At 41.7% G+C, this 21908-nt stretch overlaps 2 protein-coding genes across 4 annotated transcripts in view; one reads left to right on the top strand and one right to left on the bottom strand.

Moving 5' to 3' along the window:
• The window catches only part of scaper (S-phase cyclin A-associated protein in the ER), a 58375-nt gene extending 42274 nt beyond the window's left edge, over positions 1-16101 (top strand). For all 3 annotated transcript variants that reach the window (XM_085166112.1, XM_085166114.1, XM_085166113.1), the window contains 8 exons: positions 786-909; positions 2816-3045; positions 4611-4766; positions 6833-7067; positions 8457-8606; positions 14028-14219; positions 15080-15128; positions 15372-16101. In XM_085166112.1, coding sequence (XP_085022238.1) covers positions 786-909; positions 2816-3045; positions 4611-4766; positions 6833-7067; positions 8457-8606; positions 14028-14219; positions 15080-15128; positions 15372-15469 — 1234 coding nt within the window. In that variant the 3' untranslated portion in view covers positions 15470-16101. The remainder of the gene's footprint in view (positions 1-785; positions 910-2815; positions 3046-4610; positions 4767-6832; positions 7068-8456; positions 8607-14027; positions 14220-15079; positions 15129-15371) is intronic.
• isl2a (ISL LIM homeobox 2a) lies at positions 15920-21908 on the bottom strand. The gene is made up of 6 exons (XM_085166118.1): positions 21443-21908; positions 20812-21001; positions 20201-20460; positions 19572-19858; positions 18590-18757; positions 15920-18145 (listed from the first exon to the last, which is right to left on the bottom strand). Exons 1-6 carry the CDS (start codon positions 21633-21635, stop codon positions 18029-18031), a joined length of 1215 nt encoding a protein of 404 aa, XP_085022244.1. The 5' UTR covers positions 21636-21908; the 3' UTR covers positions 15920-18028.

The following is a 21908-nucleotide window of genomic DNA, read 5'->3' as shown; positions in this document are numbered from 1 at the left end:
ATCCATTTTTCTTCACAGTGCCAGTGTGGTTTGACCGAAAACGCGCAGCAGATGTGAAGGTTCGGTAGATATCAAAATGTTTACCACTTGAAATAAACATAGCCTACTTTAGGCACTGGAGAGGCGGATTCCTTTCTTCCAGCGAGCAGATAGGACACGCTATTTCTCCAATGGCTAAAATATACAGTTGTCAGAAAATATTAACTGATGAAACGGGGCAAGGGGGGGAGTAGCAGTCACAGCAGAATGATTGGTCAGTTATCTGAAGCATTAATCTTCTCTGGGGCTTGTTGTAGAGTAGACATAATACAGAGGCACGCTGACGGGCTCAGCGCTGACTGCTGCCTGGGGCTGCCTGGCGGCTGTGCTGTGAGGAGCTGCTAAGAGAAATAGTTTTATCTCTCCAGCGGAAATGCTGCACCATCTCTGCCAAGATGAGACCGAGATTGAACTCAGCACCTCTGAAGGTGGCTCTCGTGAAGGGAGTGTCCGCATAAGTAGCTGATATGAGTGTTTTATATCTCAAATCGGTTTCCTTACTCTTGCTGTCAGTGAGATATGCTTTTGACTCGTGAAGACAAACTACACCCTTAAGGAACCACAAATATAGAAGAGTGTGTTTGGTTTTCTAATGCCTGCAGATAGTCTTGTCAGTGCCCCGGTCACGTTTACATCCCAGTAGTTCATGTTCTTTAACAAATTGGAAGGGGTAAAGCGTTGTGCCCTGAGGTTTGTCATATGTCAAGCTTTTGATCAATAACAGTTTTGTCATCTTTTTCTGTTAGATCCCTCTGTTCTGCTGTAAATATCTACAACCTGGCATGCTCCTGCTGCGCGCTCAACTGCTCCTATGTGCTGTTTAGCAACAAGATAGTCCTCCTGATGGACCTGCTGCTGCATCAGCTAACAGTAAGTGTGTGCATCCCAATGCAGAAGATGAGAGATGCAATGTAATACAGTGTTTTGTGTGATTAGTTTCTGCCAACAACATTATTTACATTCCTATTAAGTACAGGAAATATAGAGGCAAACATGCTCAAAGGGTGCTTCCAGGTGTGATCAAACAAACACAGCCTCTCTCCTAGCCACACATAAATGTTGCACATGTTAAGAATTCCATGTTTTCTTTACATTTATCTGCTCATATACACTGGCTTGACCATAAAGGAAGCAGCGTTTTTACTGCTGTCTGCTACAACCGCAGTGTTAATGAAAGACAGAGTATGACAAAGAGCTAGCAAGTAACAAACCGTTGCCCGACTTCTCCACAGATGCCTCTCAACTGAGGGGAATGTGAGAGCATAGTCACTCAGGGAGGCACGCGGGCATGGGAGGCTGCATTGCGGCGGCATGTCAGCCCCATATCCCTCAGCACTCTGAGAGAAGGACTGTAAACATCAGTCCGCTCCACACATCCAACGGTGGCGGCTCACTGGGGCCGCCTACACTCGCAACCCAGACAGGACAAGGCACAGACACAGGGCTGTGGTGCACGCATGAACTCTACTGGGGCTTCCTTCCCCAGTCGAGTTCCAATCCAAGCAGTCATATTTCCTTAGGGCACAGAGGGAGAGGTTCGCCTGTATGCTTCAGTTTATATAAAACATATCCCCACAGCTGCTGTGCTGACTGACATATCCAACAGCACCGCAGAGGATGAACTAACTTTTCTCCTCGCGTTGACTGCAGATTAAGAGTTGAGCTCAACATTCACTCGAACTCCGATTCGATCATAAGTTGTGATTTTTATTTGTTTAATTTTTTTAAGTTTACAACTTATATATATATAACTTTGAGTTTTGCCTATGCCTGCACATATTCATGTGCGCGTCCATGTTTTGGAATGTGTGTGAGAGTAAAGCAGTGGGGGTTGCACTGCCATATGAACATGCCCCCTTTTAATTAGATTTGTGGAGAATGTCGGTGGATTTACCTACGCTGTCAGCATTCACCCTAACCATTAGACCAAATGGGAAGGTTCGACCTTTGCGGGGTTTCACATGAAACAGTAGCACTATATTTTAGCGGCGGGCTGCTGTTTTCGTGAAGTTTGCCTGGAAATAAAAATGAGACGAATACTTGTGTTGCTGTGCTGTTTGATTTCTTTCTGCAGCCTTTTTATTTGGGACTATATCTTGTCGTGTGGCTGGTTTATTGTATATCTTTTTCATGTTTCAGGTTTGCATACCTCAAGAAATGCTTTGAAAAGCTTTTTGCATTTCTTTGGAGAAGGGGATATGACTTTAACTACATTCTGATATTTTAAAATGTAATATTGTCAGTATAAGACAAGTGTAAATGGTTGTTAATTTTTTTTAAGACTGTTCTGGTTGTAACATGGCTTAGGTATAAGAGGCTGTAGCCATATGGTTATGGTTACAGCCTCGGCACCTCCATGCATTTTTATTTGAAGTGTTAAATTGTTATTGTGATATCGTAATGGTGTTAATTGTAGCTGTTAGTAAAAACTAATTTTTCATCCACTGATAAAAGGTCTATTATTCTTGCATGAATTAAATGTAATTAACAGTATAACAATACAATTTGTTAGAAATGATTTTATTTAATGCTGCTGCTTTTCTGTTTCCAACAGGGGAAAATCTGCAAGAATTTAACATTAACATCTTTGCTAATTAAACTGTATTTAAAGTTTATGCTGAAAACTAAGTTTTCAAGCTTCTAATATTATATTTCTACTGTAGTCTCTCAACATTAGGGTTCATGAAAAAAAAATCTAGTGTAGATAAAATAAGTTTATAATTGCTTGTTGTGCTTTCTTATTTCAACATCCCCCCCCCCCCTTTTATTCTAACAGCTCTACGTCCCTGATGAGGACAAGTCCATTTTTGGGCGCAGTGTAAACAAACAAGTCTTTGAGGGTTTGACGACAGGCCTTCTTCAGACCATTTCTACCATCCTGGGGTCCCTGTGGCCTCATATCTCTGACTCTGGGCAAGGTGAAAACACGTGCATTTCCTCCCAAGATGCCAAGGTCAAGAGCTCTGCCGCAGAGTCCTTCAACACTCGCACACAAGATCTAATCAGGTATTTTCCCTCCGTTGCTCTATACTACTCTCATGCTGCTTCTCCTCGTCCTGCATGGCTCCCTTTTTTCTCTCCTGCACATCACTCCTGGACTCCTCTTCACTGGGTTTAGAGTTGGTCAACAACATGCCTTATGTAAAGAATATCCTGACAGAATGACAGTTTGCTTGGAAGCGGTCCAAGCAGCGTCTTGTTAGAATGGGAGTAGTGTGAGAATGAGGTATAATCTGGCTTCCTTCCAGCTTGTTCTACATTTTAAGTAAAATCTGCTTCTCAGGGGGGGAGAGTCACAAAGTGGCATGATACGCTCACTTCCAAAGCTTTGAAAGTTACCCTTGAACCTGGTTTTCAAGCTATGTGGGTCTGTGCTATAGCAGTCGAGGCTGTGATGGAGAAATGTGGACTGTGAGGAAAGGCAGGCCCGGCCTCATGACACCTTGTGGACTAGTGCAGTCTTTCCAGTATCCCTCCCACAAACCATGATTCATCTGGACAGAGCAGCTGCACAGACCCACCAATCTCATCCACTGACCCAGTTATAACCCTAGAGGCAAGAGAGGGCCTGAGAAAAATGGTGTCTTCAGGCTGATAGTCTTGAGTACAAATGCAAGATTTACCTCAACTGTCTTAAAATGTGTATGCGAGGAAGAATATAAGATGAAAACATTGTAAGTGTTTGCAAAAGTCTCCCTTTTTATAACAACCTATTGTATATAGCACTTTAAAGGATCTCCTCATATCCTTTCTGCCCATTGTTGGTTTCTCAGTTTGTTTTGGGCTGCTTTTAGTCCACTGTATGTGTTGTGTTTCCAGTGCATGGTCAAATAATGCAACACGAAGTGGCAAGTGCGACCACCAAACAGGTTTTTAAACAGAGAGCAGGCACAGAACAAAAGTGTGATGAAAGATCCTTTCAGCCCAAGTAAAGACGCGGAAGAGGATCAAGTCAAAACAATGGCACTTGGTTCAAGTGTCCATCTCAGTTCATAATCACCTGTTTGGAGAGGAGATCAGTGAGTGACAGTTCAAACAGAAACGCTATACAAAAGAAGTGAACGTTGAAAATGGTGATAAGACGAAGGAAAACTGACTTCACAGCAAGCACAGCAGCAACTTGAAAGTCTGGACTGGCAGCTGCAGTTCCCTCTAGATTTCCGTAAGCTCTTTGTACCCAAAGGTTAACGCATGCGGGAGCTTTGAGAAGACTAGCCTCGGGTCAGGAGACTGTTAAGGGCCCAGAGCTGGGCTGGCACAGGGGCCACAACAGCCCTTTAATGATACTATTAGCAGTGATTTGTGGCTGAAAGAGTACAGGGAACATGATCATGAGACCTGTCATTGGCAAAGACAAATTGAAGATATCACAGTAATAGCAGGGGGTGGATGGCTTAGGTGAGGTATTGGCTTTCAGCTGTACCACTGTGAAGGTATGCACAGTAAAGGTCTTTGTTTGCCTGTGCGATTAGCTTTTTACCAAGAATGTTCCCCACTTTTAACTTGTTTTAACATTTTGGGACAAATTGAATAAACCCCGGTATGCATTTTCCTCTCTGTTTGCTTTCCAGCTATGTGGTAAACATGGGGTTGATTGACAAGCTGTACGGCTGCTTCTTGTCAGTCCAAGGTCCTGTAGATGAGCAGCCCAAGATGTCAGCCTTCCTCCAGCAAGCCTCGGCTCTGCTGCACAGCATGTGCAAGCTGTGCTTTGTCGTAACTGGACGGTGAGCCTGTTTCTTACTCGTTAGACACCTCGACATCTTTGTGATCTCTTGATCTTCCTCTGACAATCAGTACACACACCTCTCTGTACAAGTAATGACAGAGGCTGAGTCACTGTCTGTGTTTTGGTTTTTTGTTTTTTTTGGACTGTCAAAAGGATCCATAAAAACGGCTCTCTTTGTTACTCAAACAAATCTGTCGTTCCTCTGCAATCAGCCAGCAGGTCATTCACTCCAGTCGGCAAGCTGGCTAAGCTGTCGTTATTGAAGATGGAGATAGGCATCTACTTGACCCAGTGCTCTGTCACTCACCATAAACCTTAGCCTGCAGTGTAGGGGGAGCCCACCCACATGTGCTACGGTGACCTCTACTCAAAGCGATTCAGTGGCGCCGCTGACGGAGGCTAAGCATACTATCACACCAAGGGACATCAGGGCCACAGTTTTTGACTTTAAAGGGAAAAAGGGGACCGTAATAACAGAAATATCAGAATAATATTCAAAATGACATTTTAAATGCAATTTGACATCCCAAATCTAAGTAGCAGTGTTGTCTAAACAAACTTAACATTTTCAGTGTCAGACACTGTGTTGCTATACCTTGCCAGCTATAATGTGCTGCATTATTAATAACCAGTTGCTTCACACTGCAGTGCCAAAGAACAGCTAGAACTCTGGATGACACTGAATATTTGTGAGAAAACGGTGTTTAATGACGCTAAAAGCAGCAACCGGTGAGCTCTGTCCCGCGACGGCTATCTGTGTGTCATGCAGAAGAGTGCTCATGGGGTAGTGGGATATTTGTGCCATGCCAGTTGCTGTGTCAGGGGATTATAATGGCATTACAAGGCTGTGTTCTTGCCTAGCAGCATATTTCACACAAAGCCTGTTGGCTAACATCAAGTATCAGCATGCACTGTAGGTTCCATCCAAAGGTCACACACCCTCCATTCTGCATGGCTGCAAATCATAGCGGGTGCTGCTGCAGGAGTCTTAAATTGTCTCTGTGCGAGCCTAGGGTTTTCACTGGAGTCATCCGCATTGCAACGGAGAGTCTTGAAAAACATTACTGCAGTAATTACTTTCTTTTTTTCATTTTAAAGATTGCAGTAATGTTGATGCTTATCTCCTGTAGTGGTTTCTCAAGTCAAGTCTCAGATTGGGTTTTATGACGTTTTTACTTTTAAAAACCTAAACCAACAAACTGTTTAATTCTTATGATGCTTTTGTCCTGCTTTGATCTACTTGCCTGCCTGCCAAGATTATCTTGTAATTTTATTTTATTTTTTAATTTATTTTTATATTAAATGCAAGTATAACAAAAACAGTGCGTTGCTAGTCCCCTTAACCAACACGGTAACGTCTTTGTTGAGCCAAACAAACCCGAGACAGACTCTGAGTAAATTTACTAGAGCGCTCAGCACCTTGTCAGCCAACTCACTGCAGTCTACCAGCTTGAAATCACTGCCATGAGCTTCACATCGCGGTATTGCTGTGTTTATTGTGTTTACTGTAGGAGGAGTGCGAGGGAAAGGGCTAATCTTGAATCTTGAAGGTCCCCCTCCTTAGCTAATCTGGCTGTCAGTTTATGATACTTGTTAAGTCAAAAATGAAGCAGCTTGGAAGCTTCTTGCATGCAACAAAATGAAAAAGTGTTATTCCATGAATAAACCAGAGGCACACAAATGGCAGGAGATGAACTTGAGTGCTGCCGGGTAATATACAGCACATTTCAAACTTGGTGCTCTTCCACTCGCCCCAGTCAGGTAATGCAGCAGCGTTAACGGCGTAGTATCTCTTATCTAAAGGAAAATCTGTTTTAAGCCTGTGTCTGGTGAGTAAATCAAGAAACTGCCGAGGTTTGAGCTGTTTTTTGTCTCCTTAGTTTGGGGATGTGGCATCAGCTGCAGAAAAGAACAAAATATTTAAAGTATTTCCTAAAGTATTGTGTAATGTGTTCCAGTATGATTATTGTTCTATTTGTCAGTGTTCTTCCCCATCGATTTATTTTAGTTTTGTGTTTTTGTATTTTTGTTTCTGAGCATACAGTTGCATGTCTTCCTCTTTAGTGCTCCCAGTATATTCGACAATAAACGCCAGGACCCAACTGGACTGACAGCACTCTTGCAGTCGACAGACTTGGTAGGGGTGGTGCACACCCTGTATTGTATCCTGCTTCACAGTTTCTTGCCAGAGTCTGCTTGCCACAGTCAGGAGCCATACGGCCCTGGGGTCATCCAGGTGGCTTTACAAGGCATCCGCTTCCTCAACAGTTTTGCCCTTCTTGACCTGTCTGCCTTCCAGGTAAAATGATGAAATGTATTCTGATTCCTTTTTATTTATTAATAGAGATTTTGCACATTGTTGACAGTTACATAATATAAATATAAAGCAGTAGAATATTTAAATTAGTTAAAAGTGCCCTGGATTTAATAAATCTTTGTATATCATCAGCTGAGTGTTAGTATATTTCCATTATAAGACTTTACTCTCCACATGAAAAGATGACCTGTGCACATAAACACAGGTACCCTTTAACACCTCCCACCCCCAGGTCATTTTTTTGGGGTGGTTGAATAGAGCAGTAAGGGTCAGCAGTTAGAACAGAAAGCGAGTGATTATCACTGTATGCAGGGCCATACATTACCCAGCACGAGGAGGGGAGGGCGACAGCTTCACTGTGCTAAGTCACCGCATAGACTGAAAGCCAGAAGAGTGAGCGAGAATGCTGTTAATTATCTTAATGTCTTGTGGTAATTACTTTGAAGCAGCTTCCTCTCACTGACCCGCCATATTCAGGCAACTCAAAACAGCTGGAAATGAAAGCGTTTTACTGTCGTGGTTTTATGAACATTTTAAGTAATGTGTGGTTTCTGGTTTTTGGTTGGTTTTTTTTGGTTTTTTAAGAAGAAGAAAAAAAGCCATGAGTTGTAATCACCTCGTGTCTTGCATTACCACTCTGCAACAGCTAGTACATAATATACTTGAAATGGATGGTTGATCTGCATTGAGGCTATTGATCAGGCTCAGCTTGCTACCACATAAGCTCTCAGTGCTGTGTTTAGAAGGGAATTTCACAAGAATTCAGTCAGTATAAATATAACTGGGTTATACAGTTAGTTGCATTTTGGCAGAAAAATGCAGCAACAAACTTGCAAGTCATTGTTAGGAAAACCTCATCAAAAAGAGTGAAAGAGCCTGTTTTTGTTTGAATGCAGTGCCGTTCACTATTATTTTCCAGTTTTCCTTTTTGGGTTTTCTTTTTTTAATCTAAATTTATTTTTTTGCTAAATATATTTTTGTTTCATGACACAAAACCTGAATTCACTTTCCTATTTTTTTTATTTAATTCATTATTTTTTTTATTATGTATAAATGCTAACACAACCAAGCTTGTAGTGCAACATGTGACGATCTTATAGCGCTTTGTCACGCTGACATGTTTAATAAATACTGTCTACTGGCAGCTAATAGTATGTCATTTCAGTGTGGGATCGGGGTGTTTTACGGTCAGACCCCCTTTGATTTGCTTATACACGTACACCAAGTTTGTTCCCACCAACAAAACATATATAACCTTTTATTACTGTGTGTTGTAATTGTTGTAAAAGCTCTTTACAATAACAGTCATAGTCAGTTTACATCTAAATTACCTGTGATGCACGCTGACATGCTTTTTCTGTGACCTGTCAGTCCGTTCTAGGGGCAGAGGGCCTGTCTCTAGCTTTCCGACACATCGTCAGCTCCCTGCTCTGGTACTGTACCCAGCAATCATCTGAAGAGCTGCTGCACGAAGTCATCATCTGTGTGGGATACTTCACCGTTAACCATCCCGACAACCAGGTAAACTAGCTTGAACCTAAGATACACTGGCGCACCATATTTAATTGTGTTGTAAACCAAGCTACTCTTAACATAAACACTGCACATATATATATTTTGTTTATCATAAAGGGAGAAGTAACTTTTTGTCTTTTTTTTTTTTTTTTAATTTGACATCTAGTTTTTACTGTTCAAAAACGAGGCATTTAAGAAAAGAAAATCTTGTTGGAAAATTTGTGTTTGGAGTCCTTCAGAAGACGTTAAGAAGTTATTAGTTTAATTTGGATTATGAGATCATCATATGATTTTCTCGATTTATTTCTTGCCATCTATTTGTTCAGATTGCTTTTTGTATCTGATGAAAACTAAAATCTCTAATTTTTTTTAAATGATTACCTATTTAGCACTAAAACTGATGAGCATCATTTAACCTCAACTTATCCTGTTAATCGCTTATAAAACTTGCAACAGATTTTCTGTTATTTGTCAGCTAATTAGATATTTTTGCACTAGTTACATTCATTGCTCACACTTGTTCAGAGTTGTCAGTTGAGTTTAAAAAAGGACTGGTGATAATCTTCTTACTGTTGTTCTTTAAAAAGGGTTTAAAAAGGATGTCGTTTTGTAATTGTAACAAAAAGCACCTCTTTAAAGATTCACACCTTGGCACTTTCCTGGTTTTGGTCCGCGTGTCGTCTATTGTCCCACAGAGCGACCTATTGTTCGCTCCTTTTAAAAGCGGGACCGTGTGCTGGTCCTGGTGCTACAACTACTTAGGAGGCTCTGTGGAAGTGAGCAGGATGCGATGGTGCAGACCTGGCTGCTGTGTAATTGGCTGTCATGCATGGCCCGTCTACCGCCCCCCTGATTAGTCTTGCTACAGTTGGCTGGCCTTTGATTAAGCTAAGCCTGTCTCACACAGGCAGCAGCCACCGCTTCAGTCTACACCCACACTGTTACAATCAGCCCCTATCACAACAATTTATGGGCTGGTTACAGATTTTAATGTGCCGTTTTTTCTTTTTCTTTTTTTACTTCTAATTAAAGGTGCCTCCAGTGTATGTGTTACTTTGGATAGTAGCAGAGGGCAAACCCCAATTTAATTATTCTGATGTACACAATTTGCATTTGTTGGACATTGTAGCTCCAGTTTGCATATTATTTTGACTAATTAAGCGTTAACCGTTTGATAGACTGTTTGTCTTTGCACAGCCACAGCGATGATTAACAAAGCACATGTAATCCCATATTTTATTAAAACATTTGCATGATGCTAATTTGATGCAAAAACTGTAATTCCTTCACAACCTGGAAGCTGCCTGAACTTACCTTGCATTTGGATCTTTAAAAGAAAAAGAAAAACACACACACACATTTGTGTATAGATTGTCAGGAAACAAGATCCCTCACAACCTTCGCACAGAGTTGATCTTTGCCAGTGGTCCAGTTCCTGGAATGCGTCCATTCAGTTCTGCACCAAAGATGGATGGCGTTAAGGAGAATATTTAGAGCAGCTTGAGCTTTTCTCAAGCTAATGTAAGCACTGGCAGAACACAAAAGCGGCCCAACCCAAGGCCTGTGCGGTCACAGAGACTGCTGATTCACTGTCAGCACACCAGCTTTTGTTTATATATATGCTCTAGAAATAAAGCTGCTCATAAAAAGCAGAACTTTGAAGCAGCCCCTTTACATAGTGATATATTCCCTCTGCTCTGGGGGCGCATGAATAATTCACCTTGTCACACAAAAAGCCATTGGGAGAGTGACATATGTAGGGTTGTGTGTTTTCATAAGTGTGTCCCTGCTTACGGGGGCCACCGAGTCATGTAGCCATGTGTTTCATTGTCTGCTGCTTGTGTCTGTAAAGAATTTTTGACACAAAAAAGAACAAAAGTGAAATCTGTTTTGTAGCTGACTGACATGAAACTGTACTTCCTTTTTCACCAGAGAGATGCACTGTTAATCTCCGTGTCTTTAATACGTTAATCCGTAGTGATGATGTTGGATCTTAAACTGACGGGCAGTAATTATAAACTGGTGACATGTTAACCCACCTGACTCCTGCTCGCCTTTTAGAAAGACAAAGCAATTTTAGAGTGTGGAAATCTTAAGAATACAGCACATGGAAAATTGCCACACACACGCAAGCAAAGGAAGCCACACACAAGTGCTGTCAACACACACACAGCGGGTCTGATTTCAGGTACTGTATGGATGTTTCACTGTGGAGGCATCTGAGAGCACCTAATTTTTCTGTGCTTATATTTCATAAACGGTTGTTTTTATACCAGTAGCCTTTACATGAGCTATGGATTGTCTCTAGACTGAACATCCCACGCGCACACACACACACACCTCCTGAGCTCATCATTCTCTGTGGGGTCAGTCTTCTTCTTCCCATTCTCTTTGAGGGCGTTTCCTCTGCCCCGCAGGCCCACACCAGGCTTTAGGCCTGTAATTCCTGTTAACCTGATGTTGAAACTCTTCCTTCAGCAGTCCATTACTGCCAAGACAACCAAGCCCTTACTGCCTGCAGGGTAAGTGCAGCTCGTGCAGACCATGGGGAGCCAGCAGCGGGAAATGCACACTCTGTATCACCCAGCAGAGTAAACAGAGGCAGAGAGAGACACAGACATGCATACACACTCCACTAACTGGCAGAAGAGTGCCCGATTGTTAGCTCAGTCCATGATTTACACCCAGCTCCGGGGGTGAAGCACAGGTCCAGCTGATTTTAAGTGAAGCTGAGGACGTTTTTATTCCCGCGGGCCTTTCAGTGAGGAGTTTCCATTTGTCTGTAACACTGTTGTCATGCTAGCTTCAGTGCAGTATTATCACTGGGTAAATCTGGGATGGGATGACAGCGGCAGCTCATAAATAAAGAGTTATTGAGCTTTATTGTGTAAACAGTGAGCTCGTTTTTGAAACGACTGACAGTTACCTTAAACGTCAAGTTGGAGCATTTTTGTCAGTGTCTGCGGCTAGCGTCCAATTGTCCAGAGGAAGTTTACACAGCGTCCTGCACACATCCCCATCAGCCATTGTAACTGCTGTAAAAAAGCACTAAACACTTATTTGAGAAACTTTGCTTTATGTGGTCTGTTGTGCTGCTTCTCTTATCAGTAAAGGAGTCCCACTGAATCTGGTTTATATTGTGGCTTTAAGTGTCAGATATATGACCCCACTCTGGCTCTGGTTCCTCCTAAGGTGTTTGGAAATGTATCCACAGTTGTGACATTACAAATTTAATCAGTAAGAAATAAATGCCAACCTCATCCATACAGGCTATTTATGTTATTTGAGAAGTGTGCTGTATTGTGAGACTGTATAATTACAATCTTTTTTTTTTTCCTTTTCTCCTTTAAACTGTGGTTTCTGGCTTTTTCCCAGGAATTTGTTTGTTTCAGAACATTAACTTTACACACTTGTTGTTGTCATTGTGACCAGTGAGGAAGTTATGTAATGGAGCATCATAAAAACATATTTTTTTAAAGGCCATGTCTCTGAACTTAAGAAAGACCAGAGCAGCCAGGACACTTGAGGTTTTACAGGGCCTGTGTTATACGTGGACCAGACGCAGAGATTCACATGCTTGTTGTTAGTTTTATGACGTCGAGCTTTTGCGCCGCTGATACTTCAGCTATGCCGGGAGAAGTAATGCTAAAGCATAATCTTTAGCTGGAAGCCATTTCAGACTCCGGTGCCGCTCGTCACCTGGTAGAGGTGCGGAAAGTTGGCAGGCGACTTTGTTTTTTTACCTCCAGGCTGTCGCTGCCAGCAGGCTGTGTTTTATGCCTTTTCTGCGTCAGGCACTTGAAGTTGGACAATTTGTTTAGGCAGCTGAAGATGGAATTGTGCGTAGTGGAGGATTATGAGATACCTGGGTGATTTGTGTTTTGGATCACCTTAGAACTCCAGCTCAAACATGCAGTACTTGCTGCGGTGTTAAATTATGATACCCCAACATGCTCTGCGTTAATATACAAGAACGAAGAGATGCTTTAGCTTTTGCATAATCATAGTTTTGGCTTTCGGATGAATACGAGTGCATAAATTTCCACGCCCTTGTTTCCAGTTTTATCTTCAGGCAGCGTTGCAACACTAAAGATAAAATGTAGGCTTTAATGGAAGAAGTAGCAATAAAATACTAAATCTAGACCCTGTGAAAATAAGCAGCCCTACATGTAGAAACAACCAGAACCTAACTTTTTGCTTTCGTCAATGGATTGATATGTCTGGGTCCCCAAATTCCTTAGGGGAAGAAAAGTGAGTGAAAAGTGTTGCGGATACTGAGAGAAGGTTTTCAGTGATATAGTAATACACACCAGTGCACACATGATTTGCGTGCTCTCTCTCAGTGCTTACATTTCAGGTTGACAAATTCACTGCTTCTGCCCTTTTCAAGGACTTGTGTTACCTTAAAGTTCAGACTGTCCATATGGATTCTTTAAACAAATGATGATGGGGGAATGACACTGTTTTGTGTCCCTTTGAACTCCGCTGTAGAGGCCAGCTCTGAGAACCTTCACCTTGAACAGATAAAAAGCAATGAATTATCGCTTTGTTTATCCGGCTGCTCGAACTCAAAGTGCATTATCAAAGGAGAAACCAATGGAAGAGTATTACAGAGAGTATTTTTAAAATCTTGTAAATCTTGTGAATTTATGTCACTGGGACTCGTGGACCTCTCCTTGCCCTTCTGGTTTCCATTGGCGCGGAGTCTGTACCTGTAAAGCAACACGGGATGTTTTTCCAGCCAGGCTTTAACAGGCTGACCTCCCGGCTTTCGACCGCGTGCTGATGGTCCTGCCGAGCTTAGGGGCGATGACCAGAGCATTAGCCGGAGACCCCTCTCTTTGCAGCAGCCACCTTTCTAATCAAATGAGGCTGCGAGTGATTTGGTTTTAATACTGGTGGTCCGGATGTAAGAATGACTGGCTGTGATGGAGAGCAGGATGTCAGCCTGGTGAAAATGCCATTAATGGTATTGCTCATTTCTTAAAGTGGGGGTGGCCAAGCTGTCGGTGGAGCCTGCCTTTCACACGCCACCCCACCCTGTTGCCCTGTTAATGCCCTCTCAACCTGAGCTTCACTCCTTCACTGATTCCCTCCTGCTAAAGACCTTAACGCGAAATGCGAAAGTGACGTTTAAGTCACAAATGATAACATCGCTTCACATTTCTCGTTTCCCCTCGTGCATGTTACAGCAGCTCCGCCATAACCGTTTTTGCAACAAAACATCCCATCATTGTTTTATAGCCTGTGATTGTGTCATGGGAGGCTGTGCCCTCTACCGCCCCCAGGTCTCCTCCTAATGGCTGTTGGTGTGTTGTTTTTAGTGGCAGATTTACATGTGGGAGGTGTACAGGGCGTTGATTTACAACCAGCAGTGCCACCGACTGGCTCGGTGACTGACTATCCCCCGCTCCCTGTGTGTTCCAGGTGATAGTGCAATCTGGCCGCCAGCCCAGCGTACTGCAGAAACTGTGTCAGCTGCCCTTCCAGTACTTTAGCCACCCACGCCTCATCAGAGTACTCTTTCCCTCGCTCATCTCGGCCTGCTACAACAACCCTGAGAACAAGGTCATCCTGCAGCAGGAGATGAGCTGCGTGCTGCTGGCCAGATTCATTCAGGTAAATATAGAAACATTGTCACACTTGTACTGTGCTTTGTAAAAACACCTATATACACAATTGTTGATCACTAATATGTGTTGGAATATATACATTTAGCACTAATTACTCTTTAGCATCAGTGTTTGTATAAAAACGTAAAGTATATTCCAACATGTAGGGCATAAATTCCTCTTAGAGATGCAAGCTTAATTAAACTGTATGAGTGATTTGTATGTTTCTCAAAATAAGAGTAGTAAACATGCACACACATAACATCTGAACCTTATATCAGTGCATCTGTTTGATTTCTTGTGAAGAGGAATTTGCAGAAATGCGGAAAGTATTATAAATGAGTCCAGTCTTCTAAATAGAGCATCCACACCCAGTTAATCTCATTCACACCATAAGGAAGCCCCTGTGCATCAGCTGATTGACGACTGCTCATCCAGGCCCCGGTGAATCAGTAACAGGCCGGGCTTTACAAAGACAAACGGTTTCCTTCACACTGGATTTACCTGCCACTGGTTCACCTCCCAGTAAACAGCTTGTCTCCTTCATCTTCCTCCTGACAACAAGCCCCCTCACCTCTCTGCAAGCTCCACTGTTTAGACACAGATTAACTTCCATTCAGAGGGAGACAAGCTATTGTCACGTCTTTCAAACAAAGCAATAACGCATGGCGTCTTGCCCCGCTGCCCTCATCTCTGTGTTAACCTCAGGAACATTCCTCAGAGTGGAACGATTTAATCCGGAGTGGTTTAGCTTACTGAGTAAATTGCAACGAGAACATTTTTTATTTTAATTGATTCAGATATTACTCATATTGCATAATCTGCAGTGCACTGTATGATGATACTAAAGCCTCTGTATTCTCTTAGGATTGTGCATCAGAGGAGAAGGATTCAGACAATAAACCAAGTAAAATGGGTAAGTTCTTTAGTTTAGTTCAGTAAATTTTTAGTTGTGTAGAAATATTTTAATATCATGGGGTGGTTAAAACCATATCTGCAATTAGTTTGATCTGTTTTGTTATGTGCTTTTTTTTTTTTCTTTTTTCTTTTTTTTTGTTAAAAGGATTAATAAAAATGTCTTCGTGAAGAATTTCAGCACCCACTTGTTTTTGTGAAATTCTACACTGGGTTTTAAAAGGATTTCTGTTTCTGTCTACAGTTTTTCAGCCACTGGATTTCTGTGAACTGTCCAACCGCTTTCCAAGAGATCAGTGGGATTCAGCGCTGCAGTTTTTCCTCAAAAAGCAGGAGGACTGATGGTGCTGCAAACGTGATGACAAAGCACTGTATTAATCGTTAGAAAAGACACTAAGATGTGGAGATGTTTTCAGCTATTTTTTTGTTTTTGCACATGAGTAAAAGATATGCTCTTCAAACTGTGTCAGATGTACAAGAAAGAAAGAAGCCTTGTATATTTGTGCATCTACTTTGATTTCTTGAAAGTCATTCTGTTGTTTAAGAGGAATTTGCACAAAATGTCTTATTTGTACATTTCAGTGAGAACATGCACACAACTACTTCATTTAACGTCTAAATAAGCCATTTACTTCTGTTTGTTCCGTTTGTAGACAGTAAAGCTTACAGCAGTGACCATCTAAACATGAAGTACTTACTTATACTGTAATATATAATTTGCCAAATGTTTTCTTCTATACTATGTGTGTGTGTGTGTGTGTATTATTTGGTTGAATGTGAATTACTAGAATGTTCTGTAGTCTACATAATGCCAGTTTAAAAAAAATGCCCTGCCTTGATTCCTGATATGTGTTAAAGGTTCTATTTTTTAAATTTCAAATTTTTTTCCTGTTCATTCACTTTTTGTTAGGAGGAACTTACAAATTAATATAATTTATTGAGTTTGTAATCAAAAATAAAATAAATATATGTGATTATGTGGTGTCAGATTTTTTTCTGTTCACAATGAGCAGATGTATTTAAACTCCATGTCCACCTTTAATTTGGCTTCCTATGGAGTTGGATGATGATGCCCAATGTGAGCTATCGTTGACGACACACGAGTACATATGAACTGGTTGCGACATATAGAGGTTTTTTGGATCTAGCTGCCCAAATCGAACTACAAGAAGAAAAAACTGAAATGCGGCAATCTACAGGTTAGACTCACTTCATTGTGCGGAAATGCAGTCTTGACATTGCGAGTTTAGGTTGTCCTGATGGGTTACAAGATAATCCTTGTTAAAATCCACAGGTTATATCACCCCATAGCCTTATTTTTAAAATATTAAATAAATAGTTACCACTGCTGTATCGAATTTACCACTTTTAAATATTTACCAGCAGGTAACAGGATTGTTCATTTTAATCAGATCTCGTTTCCTTCAGTGATTTTTTTTTTTTTTTTTAAAAAGAAAAGATCCTCCCCGACAAATTGTAGCGGGTGTAGGATGTCAGTGACGGCTTGACCTGTATGCTCTCTTGTCCAGCGGCTATTTGTCGCTCAGGATTCCTACTGGAATGAAAATAAACTCAAGACACGCCAGAATGCGTCCGCAGGCTGGGAGTCCCCTCAGCGCTGCGCGTTTTGTTTTGGGCCCATTCAGCGTATCCTTTGCAGGTGATGCCAGATGTAGATAAGGGGGCCGCCGAAGCCTGTCCTCTGTCTAGACTTGTAGCCTAACCACGGGGATTCACGTGGTTGTAATGGTTTACTTTTTTTTTCTTTGCACTTTTCCCCCTAAAAAAGCTCGATTTTTATCATTTTATCACCATAACTGGAACATAACATTACGCACAATTTGCTATAATTTTCAGCCCCAGGCTAAGGAGGAGCGCATTAATACTCATATAGCCAGTGTAAACATTCAAAGCCATAAAAACATATCAAGTCAGATTAAAAAAGCCGCAGACTATTGTGTCTCACTCAGTGAACCGTGATACATGTGCCAAATGCCTAATAATAATATATTGTCAACCATCAGTCACTGATCCACTTGGCGCAGAAACGCTAAATATAAGCAGATTCAGTGTTGCAGGCTCCTGCCTCACGGTGTGGAGGTTTGCACCTCTAGAAGCAAGAACGTGTGTAAAACTGAAAGATTGAACTGGCCGAAGGAATGAGTTTTTCTCCTTTTTTTGCACCACTTTTTTTCCCCCTGAGCTTTTCCAGATCAATCCCCACTTTAAACAAAGTCACACTTTATAAGCAGCAGATGCGCTGTCATTTCCCATAAAACTGATTTATTTTCACTGACCATAATTAAAATCTTCTGAATGTTTATGGAACAAATGGATTTTGCATGCAATAATCAGTCCCTTTATTGTTTAGTCCAGCCATGTCTGCCTTCAATAATAAATAATAATAACTTATTTTTTTCTGGAGGAACCGCGAACAGCGCGCATCTCTCTCTTATCTGTTTCAATAATTTACAATAGTCGATAGTGAACGTGGAAATCATGCACATCTACACAGCTTGTATTTTTTTTCCTTTAAAACATACTGTAGTTATTAGCGTTCGGACGTCCAGAGCAGGCTCCCGTGTTTAAATCCCACCATATATTCCCGTTGTGTTCAGTTCAGGTGTGGGCGTTGTGGAGGCAAGGTGCCCCATATATAGCTCGAAAACCAGAATGTCCATGAACAGCTGCGTGTCCTGCCGAAGTGGCATGGGGCAGGAGAGTGGGATCAGATACCTAGATGTACAGGGAACAGTCAGACCTCAAATCCTCCAAAGGGGACTTGAATGAAATGATCCTCAAGCAAAATCCATCCTGGCTGTTATATTCGTTCTTTGAATGTCACTGAGGGTTTTTGCGCATTCCTGCAGCTCGGTGCCTCCAGCTGATCCCGGTACTTCCTCACGTGTCCACGGGACTCGGCACCATACTGTTCGGAGTGTCCGGCAACTGAGACGACAGAGAGGTCACATCACTGCCCGAGGAGTTCCCCAGAGAGCCCGCTTCAGAGAAAGACACCTGCCAAAAGGGGGAAATATTCAATTCAGCAGGGAAATGTCTTACGTTTTTAACCACATTAGGGAGACTTCAACATGTGTGAATGGAGCCTTTAAATATATCTTTATATACACACATTTCATTCATTTCATACTTTTAAAAATTTAAAAGTATGAAATGAATCCATTTAAAACTATAGGCCCAAATTCCTCGCATAATCTCATGAATCCCCATCTTCGATAAGATGACCGCCAGATCAAGTGACTTGATACGCACAAAACATGCATTTTGCGTTTAAATGTCTCCAATCTGATGGATAAAGCCATTTATAACTGTGAATTTTATATAAATGTCTTTCATCACTAAGGTCTCGCTCTTACCCTCCCCCTGTCTGCGCATGTATGTAAGCAGCACCCTTCATGCCATTTCAACATTTTGAATATAATTTATGACGTTCAATCCCACCAGTTGTTGGAAAGCAGGCTGGTCTAGATCGGTCTGCAGGGCGAAGTCGCTGAGGGTTTTCCATGGAGGCTGGTAGGACTGCACCTCCACAGGATTCCCCTGCACGGTGTTGTCGTGGCGGATAGGACTGCCTGCCACCAGAGGTGTGCCTGTCAGGCCCTGCAGATTCTATGAGAGAGATTAAAAAAATACAACATATTCAGTTCAATCAAATATGCGTTAGCCAGCGGATGGATAAAGCTGGGATAAAGGTTAGTGCGCTGTTTGCCGAGTAAAACCTTCCAATCTCAATGTGTTTAAATTATTAGTTTATTTCCTTTGTTACGTTTTGCATTATTATGTTTTGGGGTTTTTTTTGTGGGGTTTTTCTTTTTTTCTTTTTTTTTTTGGGGGGGGGGGGCGCATTGTTTGTTTGTTTGGTTTAGCTTATAGCTTATAAACAAATAAAACGTAATGGAAATAAATAAAATGCAGCTCATACGCTTTAAAAAAGAACAAACTAAAATGCAGGAAATCTCCACGTATAATAATAATAATAATAATAATAATAATAATAATAATAATAATAATAATAATAATAATAATTGTAACCTGCAAAATAGCAGTATATGGAGCGTGTTTCAAAGCTTTATTATTATTGTTATTATTTTTTTAGTGTTAATTTACATTTCCTTTACAATTCCATAAAATAAAATACACTTATTTTAAATGATTTAATTTGTGACTTTCCCCCCTTTTTGTCTTTTTTTTTTTTTATCAGCGTTTCTATGAATTTATTATTGTTATACATTAGTCATGAGCATCAGCACTGCCTTTTCGTGTTATTACTGGGCTTCAGTTGTCCTGCTTTAAATGAAAGTTGCCACGATAAGCTGCTGCGCAGTAGTTACAAAGTAGACTTGTGTTTGTAGGTGTTGAAACGTCAGATTATTTGTAACTGAAAACGTTTATTTTTTTTCCCCCGGTGAAATTGTTTACTCACGGTTTTGTCGTTGTGCTGCTGCTGCTGAAGCTGTTTCATCAGGATGGACTTCTTCTTGTCTTTGCAGCGTTTGTTCTGAAACCAGACGCGGATCACCCTGGGGCTCAGGCCGGTCATCTCCACCAGCTGCTCCTTCATCAGAGCGTCCGGTCTCGGATTGGCATTGTAGCAGGTCCGCAGTGTGTGGAGCTGCTTCTCGTTGAGCACCGTCCGCACTCTGGTAGTCTTCTCGGACGGCTTGTGGACGTGGTTCCGGTGATGTGGAGGGTGCCGGACCGAAACTGGATCTAAGGAGACGGAAATTTTAAAAGTTAAACTAAATAACTGCATGTTTTATTTAAGGGGCAAAAGTAGACAAGCCTTTAAAAAATACAAATATCCCATGTCTTATTACAGGTATCACTGTAAACGGTCAAATATATTGTGGTATCAACACAGTCAATTTAAATATGGAGGCCTATTAATCGTGAAAATAGATTTGGTGTATATACACATAACCGGTTAATAGATACATACAAATGTGAATAATAATAATAATAATAATAATAATAATAATAATAATAATAATAATAATAATAATAATAATAATAATAATGTGCCTGGTATGTGAACAATAAGCCAGCTTGTACCTGAGATGTGTAGCGGTCTGTTGTGAATGTTCCCCGGGCTCAGCGGGCTCCCTGCTGAGGCCCTCTCCATCATCAAGCCGTGGTCCGCCCGGCACAGCAGCTCGTCGTCCCGCAGGGAGAACTCGTCCCCCGGCAAGAGGTGTCGGCTGCACACCGAGCACCGAAAGCACTCCATGTGATACACATTGTCCCGGGCTCTCATCACCAGGTCGCTGCTACAGAAGCCCATGTTACACTTTGCACATTTGATGCCAAATAACCTGCAGAGGATCACGGAGATGTGTTGGTCCCATGCATTAATTCTGTATATTTCTTATTATTTATTTGGACTTAAATCTGATGCTGGTCTCACTTCACGGTCCTAACAAAACGAGCACTAGCTTAACTTCACAGGGACAGTAATTTTAAGCCCTGTCTATAACTCAAATCAGACTGAGCTCTGGGCTTTAATTAACCTGTGCATTTGCAATTAATATAGCCCATCATGATGGACTTAACATTTTGCCTCATCCTTTAAAAAAATAAATAAAAAATAAACAGTATTTTTAACGGTTTCTTTAAAAAAGAAAAAAGGAAAAAAGAAAATCCAGAAAACTCTGCTGACTTACTACCTTGCATAATCTCTTTTACAGTAAGTCTTTCCGTCTCGGACGAAGCAAGTGCAGGTCTCGTCCAGATGCTGGTTGCACTCTGCACACTTGAGGCAGGCTGCGTGCCACTCCAGGTCCGGGGACACTCTCAGGATGTACTGGTCGTGTATCTGACTTCCACAGCCCACACACATTGCGATTCCTGACTTCTCTGTGAAGTGGGAATGCAATAATGCAAGATCGTATGTGCTCTTTTAATCCTCACGACATCCCTTCAAACCCACGCCAAGCTTAAGAAGAGAAACTATTACGTACATATCACACCAAGCTTGTAGGTTCATTCCAAGAATATTGCTGAATAATTAGAATTAGGCCACAGGGGCTAAAAATATCCCCAAGCATAACGACGTGGGTTTAAAAAAACATGACCACCACACACGTTTTTATAGCCCAGTTATGTTAAAGGTGAGGTGTGAACAGGCTTTGTAAACGGATCTCTTGCAAATTTTTAGGAATTTTCTGCAAGCCGTGAATATTATTAAGAGATTAATCATCAAACCCAGGCGTCTAAACAGCGTCAATGACATAAAAGTCCAAATAAACCCCCTCGCACGCACAAAATGAAGGGGAATTAGAAAGGGAATAATCTTACTTTTTGAATGATCCCCCATATCATCCAAGAAAGAAGTGTTGAGCAGGATATCCACCATACAGGAGAAATAGCCGAGTGCAAGGCGACAGACGGAGGAAGAAGAGGAGCAAAAGGCAGAGGAGACCGTCCCGTCCCGGGCTGGATGATAAACTTGTATTCCTCCTCCGAGAGGTGGAGAGAAAACAAAGATCATCGACCAGTGACGTCTGCAAACCTGGACGTCTGTGGGTCCGGGGAGAGGGTGCCATGCAAATCTCCTCCAAGACCCCCTGCTCTTTCTGTTCTATTGGCTTCTTGGGCTGGTTTTGCGTGCAGGAGGAGCGTGTGTGTGTGTGTGTGTGTGTGTGTGCGATTTTTCTTTTTAATTTTCTGCAAGTGTGGCTTGGATGCATTATGCAGTTGTTGTATTTTTTTGTTAGTATTCCTTGCCTTGAAAATGTACACACGGGCCTTATCTCCTCTACTC

The sequence above is a fragment of the Neolamprologus multifasciatus genome, chromosome 7 (assembly GCF_963576455.1).
Source record: "Neolamprologus multifasciatus chromosome 7, fNeoMul1.2, whole genome shotgun sequence".
Taxonomy (NCBI): Eukaryota; Metazoa; Chordata; class Actinopteri; order Cichliformes; family Cichlidae; genus Neolamprologus; species Neolamprologus multifasciatus.
This window is presented reverse-complemented; position numbering and strand designations above follow the sequence as displayed.

What these genes read in the sequence shown, in the direction of transcription:
- isl2a (XM_085166118.1), bottom strand. Translation starts at nt 21,635, where the DNA reads ATGATCTTTGTTTTCTCTCCACCTCTCGGAGGAGGAATACAAGTTTAT. An exon ending in TATGGGGGATCATTCAAAAA is followed by an intron (nt 21,002 to 21,442) that starts GTAAGATTATTC and finishes CCCACTTCACAG; the next exon opens with AGAAGTCAGGAATCGCAATG. An exon ending in AGCAGCACAACGACAAAACC is followed by an intron (nt 18,758 to 19,571) that starts GTGAGTAAACAA and finishes TCTCTCTCATAG; the next exon opens with AATCTGCAGGGCCTGACAGG.